The following is a 7,227-nucleotide window of genomic DNA, read 5'->3' as shown; positions in this document are numbered from 1 at the left end:
TTGACTAAATTAATGTACTTAAATACACTACATGCACATTTTGGTCAAGATTAAAACAAATTCAACAGCCTTAAATTGTTGTTGTATTGTAAGCATATAAAGCCATGAGGATCATGAATGAAATTTTTGACATTCATTCTGTTTGTCAGTGAAGGAGCGTTCTGCAGTTTAAAATGAATAACTGAGACAGTCATTCACAAATATCAGCTCTCTGCCAGCAAATCAACTTTGTCCTTGGCTTCATTTCAACATCTCTGTGCTGTTTTGATTCCAAAAGTCACTGCCTCAACTGAACGCAAACACAAGAGAACAAACTTGACTTCCAACCACCTCTGTCTTTTAGTTCCTGTCTGAACCTCTGCTACCATGGCTAAATCCATCTGGACATTAATCCTGCTATTGTCCCTGCTATCCACTGTGTACGGTGAGGGTTTTCCACTGGCACCCATTGAACTTGCTCCCGTCCCCTGTAATGACAAAGCAGTGGAGAAGCTGTCTCGTCTGGCTGTCACTTACATCAACGAAGATCGCAACGATGGCTATAAGTTTGCCCTCAACCGCATTGCAAATGTCCACCTGCATGCTCAGGTCAGTACAGACAAATGCTCAGTGGGAAAAGCTGCGTGGGGTTGCTGTACATTTCTGTCAGTGTGTGTGATTTGTACATGTTTAACACAGGAAGTGGTGTGGAACGGTTATTATTCCCTTCTGCTTTTGCTAAAATACCCAAACATCCTTGTGAAAAAAAGTCACACACTGATAGATTTAACCAGCCGTGGCCCAGCTTCATGTCTTTGGGACTCTATTTGATAAGATTTATGTTTTGTTGTAAGAAATGACTGTGCACAGTTAAAGTTCTAATCAGAAATCATCCTCTTAAATTGTCACGATGTGCTGACTCTCACTCCTGGGAAATTATGATAAAATTAAACTGTCCTTCCCAAGGACTTATTGGAGTCCCAAGACCTCCGTTTGGGAACCACTGGACTACATCAAAGACATGAAAAATAGCAGCAGTTACATTAGTGTTCAACCACTAAAGGCTAAAAATAACAATAAATATTTGTTGTGTGCATTTTGCTGTGAATAACCACCATCAGTGCATGTCGCTCATAATAAATGTAACGTTAAAAATTGAAGTACATAATTTTATGTCATGAAATGAGAAGCCATCCTCTTTCACGCCTCATGAAAAAAGGCCTTTAGGACTGAAGAGACTGTTAATAAAGTCCAGGTCATTTCAGTCCAGGACCGCTGGGACAAACCTTGCACAACAGGCTTTATGAACTTCATGCTGTCAGCTGCTGAAGGCTATTGTAGCCCGGCTGTGGGATAGATCAGGTTTTAAGAGGCTCAGTTCAACTTCATGACCTGAAAAGGCTGCCAATACACCTGCTCTAAGTGTTAACATTTGTTTTCAGTGCTACAGCTCAAATCAATATTGAACAAAGTGTTATAGGGAATTACACCGAAAACCTCATAAATGATTCTTTAAGGATGTACCTAAACAAATGAAAGTACTTGACAGAGGACGGGTCTTTAATTTGAGCCTCAGATATATGTTTCTGTTTTGTGACATTGCATTACTACTAGGAAATCACACTGCACAGCATTGTTTGTATGTCCTCTCGTGCTAGTACTTGTGTTTGCATTGTGCATGTCAGGGCCCAGCAGGCAATGTGTATTACCTGGACCTGGATGTCCTGGAAACCAAGTGTCACATAGGCAGCCCAAAACCATGGAAACGCTGTGACGTCAGGCCATTCATGGAAACGGTTGGACACACACACACACACAGACATTTTGTTTGATAATGGGAAACATATATAACACTTTTGTTTGTTTGACAGAGGTTTTATTTTTTTATTCATTTGCAGTAAAGCCCCCAATCTAAAATCAAATTCTAAGATGAAAAATCTTAATCACAAGCAGAACATGATGTATTCATTTAGCAAACAATGTCCTCAAGACCACACACACACATTTGATGTGTTTTCCTTGTTTTTTCTTGGATTTTTACTGTTTTACTTACATCACATCTTTCTATTGGTGGTGGTTTTGATTGCAACTGTTTTATTATTTTCAGCAAATCTCTGGCAACTGCAACACCACCATTCTCCACACGCCAGAGGGCTACTCTTACCTGTACAGCTACGACTGCACTCTAGTGCCAGGTAACATCAATGTACAGTTAGATCACCTGTTTCACACAGTTCATACATCATTTTTCTTCTTGCTTCTTTTGGTTAAATGAAGTAAAATGTTAAAATATGATATAATAGAGAGACAAAACTATATAGATTGTACCATATTGTGTTATGTGAAAACAAAAGATGATCCTGTACCTCAATCAATAAGCATCTTGTAGATCTTGCAACTGTTGGTTCTGGCTTGAAATCCTCAACAAGGTGTTATTGATTTCATGAGTTACACCTATGCATTTTCTGCTATGACAAATCAAAATGGCAACCATGAAAATGTCTGTCATTCTAATGCCAAACTATGATTTTACGTATTAGTTGTTTTATGGATAACCAAAGGGCCTCGAACACCTACACAGGGGTTTATTTGATTTTGGTTGTTTTAGACTTGTGCTCAAACTCCCAAAAAAAATTTTTTTTAACAAATCTTAAAGCTGTAAGTTATTCTTCCCTCACGACCAAAGCTATAAGTCAAACATGAGCTGTACTCGTCCACACAATCCTGAGAAAACTTTAAGTGAAAACACCTGTGTGGGTTGGTGAACAGGGGCTTTATCAAACCATTAAGAAGAAATGTTCCAAAACATCTTCAATAACTAACTCAGCTTTTACTCAATACTACTAATTGCTGCTTTAGTTCAATGTCCATGCATTTCTGCCCAGTATATTTTTTTTTAAATATTTTGTCAGTTGTAATTGTGGTGCAGATGTTTACTTGACCATCTGTATTACTGTCTGGTCCCTGCAGATCCCCCAGAGAAGCTCCAGCAGACCTGTCCAACCTGCCCCCTCCTGCTTCCTGTGGACAGCCCACAGGCCGTGAGCGCTACTCAGGTCACTCTAGAGTCCTATAAGAGACAGTCCAAACTTGGCGCAGGACTCGGGGTGAAGAAGATCACCAGAGCTGCAGCGCAGGTACGAGTAGATATAGATGGGAGGAAAAAAGCTCCTGGGCCAATTTCATTACACAACAATGTGTTGAATGTTGTCTTTACGGGAAATTAAACTTAAGAATAATGTCTGGTTGTACACGTGCAAACAGCACTCTGCACCTTTGAGCTTCTGTGCACCAGATGAGAACCTATTACTGCTGCACAATAACCATATTGATGCAAGAGTCTGGCAAGGTTGCAATAGATTTCTGAAGGCACTTACTGTCTTGCCAGGCTTTTGTTTGGGGAGCAAATAAGAAACTGAATAATTTGCTTGGGGACTCAAGCTTAGTACAGTGCTTCTCTTTATGTATGATAGTCCAGCTCAGGTAACATCTTTTGTGCTCTAAAATCAAGCTGATAGCCACTGAATCACAGCACAAACCACACCACATCTGCGTCTGTCAGAGTATGTGTTTTTGTGTTTCATTTGTGCTTTTTGCCCTTTTGCTTACCATATTATTTTTAAATTTCAGGTTGTGCCAGTGAAAGCCACTTTTGTGGAGTACACAGTCCAACAGTGTCCAGAGGGAGTGACAGAAAAAGGCACCTGCCAACGACTCACACTGGACTCGGACACGGAGGTACTCCAGGAAGTCAGCATATTCAAAATCAGACATTACCTTTGACGTATAAAACATGCTGTTGCTGTTTTTTTTAGAAAATCATGCATCTCCAAAAGGTCAACTTATCATGAGTTAAGAAAAACAAAACACTGTTTTCAGCTTTCTGACAAAGCTTAAAACAATAGGTCTTTTAATGGTTTATCTAGCTTAAGAAGAAAACACTAAACAGACACATAATTGTTCAGTTTATGAAAAAAAAAAAATTGTCTAAAGGTGCTCCATTAATTTAAAAATGGATTACTATGATAACAATCTGACCATTGTTGTGACACAAATTAATGTTGTTCTCAAAACTGAAATAAACATTGATCTGCCAGCGTCTTGTTTACCATCACGGCAGCAGCTCCTGGAGGACAGACTCATTTCTGCTTTTGAAACTGACATCACTAAAACGCTGCAGTAATTGATTATTTCATTAAAGAAGGCTGACAGGTCATCTCTTTTTTTTTTTATTTATATGTTTGTCGATTTTGTGTGTGTGTGTTGTGACCCAGTATCATAAAAGAAATAATAAAATGTTTTGTCTCCTCTCAGACTGCAGGTTTCTGCACAGGATCTGTACATGGAGACATGAACACCCATCCTGACGCTCAGGTGTCCTGTGAGATGTTCAAAGTGCAGGTACGGGAAACTGTTGAGAAATATTTACCATCTTAAAATCTGAGTTAATCAAGCCAAAGGGACAGCACTATTTTTTTTTCCCCCAAATGTTCCAAATAATCAATATTCCCAAAATAAAAGAAGAAAACTCCAGGCATTTACATGCTGCTTAAAGATTTCAACAGTTTTCACATTTCTCATGTTTTTTCTTGACAAACAAGAAAAATAAATTTGTATCAGTATTCATGTGAAATTTCACTTAAAAACTAAAAAGAACATTTGTTTCCAGTCTCTGCTGAAATTTGTGGACCATGACAGTTACATAAAGTATTTGAAAGCAGCAGCAGTGAGGTTCAACATCCATAGCAGAAAAAACTGTGTATATACAGCCCAAGAAAGAACTGAACATTCAAAAGACACAAGTCACAAAGGGAGTATAATTCAGAAGCTATAAAACATGATGTGACTGTGGTCACACTGTGGCACTGAAGGTTGGGAATATAATAACCAGTGGTGTGACCTAGATTTGGTGAATGTTTTATGCTGTGTTTTGATTCAGATTTTACTAAAGTAACCTTTAAAATGATCATTTTACTTTCTGAATGGATGCCACCAGCAGTATAATTATCCTGTCAAATCTTACATGTGCTTGTGTCTTCAAATGCGTGTTGTGCTTTTAAAATGTAAAAACTATGCTCTCTGTTATAATTATGTTGTCTTCTAATTTCTTTCTGGAGTTTATGTAATGGTATGTGGTATGTAATGTAATATTGCATGACTGAAATTCTTCTTGATTCTAGTGGAGTCTGTAACATATCAGTTTGGTGTGATCTTGTCTCCTTGTCTGCAGAACGTGGACATCTTCAGACCGTTACAGCCACAAGGTCACGACCTCCCCCAAGACCCTGTGAGCCCAACCTTTCCTCCTCCGATCGATGACCCAGGAAATGATCCACAGCCTGTTCCCTCTGACCCAACATCGCACCCTGCTGTTCAACCAGCGCCGTTTGACCCCACGCCCATTCACCCTCTGCCCCTTGACCCCTCAGTTGTGGTTAACCCCTCTAACCCCCTCAGCTCCTCTTCCAGTGAGTCCTCTGAAGAGCCAGTCAACAAGCAACAACAACCACCAGTTGCTGGGCCAATTGATTCATCCTCTGAAGAGATTGGAGGTCCCGTGGCACTGCGCCCCCCCTCTAACTTCCGCTATCAGAGGCGTGACCGCAAGAAACGGCAAGCCTTGATGGAGACTTCACCCTCTCACAACCCCATCTTCCTATCTGATTTCCCCAGTGGGCCCTCTCCGTTCCGCTCCTGTCCTGGTCCGGCTCGATACACCACAGTTTAATTGTCGCTGCTTAGGAGTCCATTTGTTCATCTTTGATTTATCTTCTGAGACGGTGGACCAGTAAGCTGCTCTGCTCCCTGTCGCTGGAGGCTTATAATAATTTGTGCTAATGAAAGGAATGCTATCTCTTTTTCACTGGCCCTGAAATGACCTCTCTGCTGCAACTGTTACAGTGCTCCCAAAGCAGCAATGGATTAAGCTATGTGTATTTGAAAATGACTTCAAATGTTTGAACAGTTTGGATAAATCTTGGTTTTAATCCCTTGTCAACTAATTGGTAAACTTATATATTTAAGATAACAGTCTGACAGTACTTACTGTTTCTATTTTGGTGGTATGAAGCAATAACATTTTGATTTTAGCACATGAATTTATCAACTATCCAAATAAAAGGAAATGAATCAGCAGCTATTCTGATCATCGATTAATTGTTTAAGTCATTTATAGAACAAACATGTCAAACATCTCTTTTAATAATTCCAGCTTCACAAACGTGACAGCTTTTTGCTTTTTGTGTGTTTTATATCTTTCTAAATTGAATATCTATGGATTATGGAGTATTGTTCAGATAAAACAGGACATTTGAATCACTGTGTGCTGTGGGAAATCATGACAGGCATTTTAAAAATAATTCCTGACATTTTGTAGTCTGAATGGTTAACTGATTAATTAAAAATAATAAATAGATTATTTAACAATGAAAACAATATTGTAGCTGCAGTGTTTTCTTACAATCCATGTACTGAATTTCCTTGTAATATGTAACATTATGCCATGACAATTGCTCAGTTTGTTGAATTTTTCATTGAACTTGCCCTGAAATGTTTTAAGGAAACAGAAAAAGTAAACAGAGCAAACACAAAGTGCAGCAAAGGAACACAAAAACTATGATTTGTGAGCTTTAGAGAAGGCAAATGGTCATGAGACAAACAAAAATAACTGTGAGGGCATGCAAAAGTACTGTGAGGGAGCACAGACACGTTTCAAGGAAATGAAAAACAGAATTCTGAGAAAAGAAATTATCTTAGTGTTTTACTTGGAACTACTGAACTCTAAGAAACTGATCTGCTGACATTTTTTGTTGTAAGTCTGGAAAATGTTCCTTTTAAAGGTAAGAAATTCTTATACAGTACAGTTTTTGCTCATGTATTATTATTATCATCATTATTAGTACTTGCAGTGTAATGTTTCTGCTTTAAAGAAAAATTGTGTTCTTTTACTGTACAACCTGAATCTTATTTTAATGGTTTGGGCCATCACGCCGAGGTAAGAGATAAGTATAACATTGTGAAGTGAAGAAGAGGAAAAGTCTGGGTCTATCAGGACTCCTCACCACAGGGCTGAGACTGTACCATGTAGCACTGATGTGAAAGACAAGTGCAAGCATCTCAGGAAAGCTTTAAAAGCTTGCAGCTACCCAAAGAGGGCTTTTTTTCAACGCAGCAACTGGAACCATTAGAGAGAGCAGACTGACACAGAAGAGAAAAGCAGTGATGTTATAAGTCATCCCATACGTGGCT

At 38.9% G+C, this 7,227-nt stretch overlaps 1 protein-coding gene across 1 annotated transcript; it reads left to right on the top strand.

Moving 5' to 3' along the window:
* Nucleotides 1-300: 300 nt before the first annotated feature.
* On the top strand, nucleotides 301-6,489 carry si:ch211-262h13.5 (uncharacterized protein LOC571127 homolog). Its single transcript, XM_041039541.1, has 7 exons — nucleotides 301-588; nucleotides 1,665-1,775; nucleotides 2,087-2,174; nucleotides 2,950-3,116; nucleotides 3,610-3,717; nucleotides 4,294-4,380; nucleotides 5,210-6,489. Exons 1-7 carry the CDS (start codon nucleotides 367-369, stop codon nucleotides 5,705-5,707), a joined length of 1,281 nt encoding a protein of 426 aa, XP_040895475.1. The 5' UTR covers nucleotides 301-366; the 3' UTR covers nucleotides 5,708-6,489.
* Nucleotides 6,490-7,227: the final 738 nt, after the last annotated feature.

Source organism: Toxotes jaculatrix, chromosome 6 (genome assembly GCF_017976425.1).
Source record: "Toxotes jaculatrix isolate fToxJac2 chromosome 6, fToxJac2.pri, whole genome shotgun sequence".
NCBI lineage: Eukaryota > Metazoa > Chordata > Actinopteri > Toxotidae > Toxotes > Toxotes jaculatrix.
This window is presented reverse-complemented; position numbering and strand designations above follow the sequence as displayed.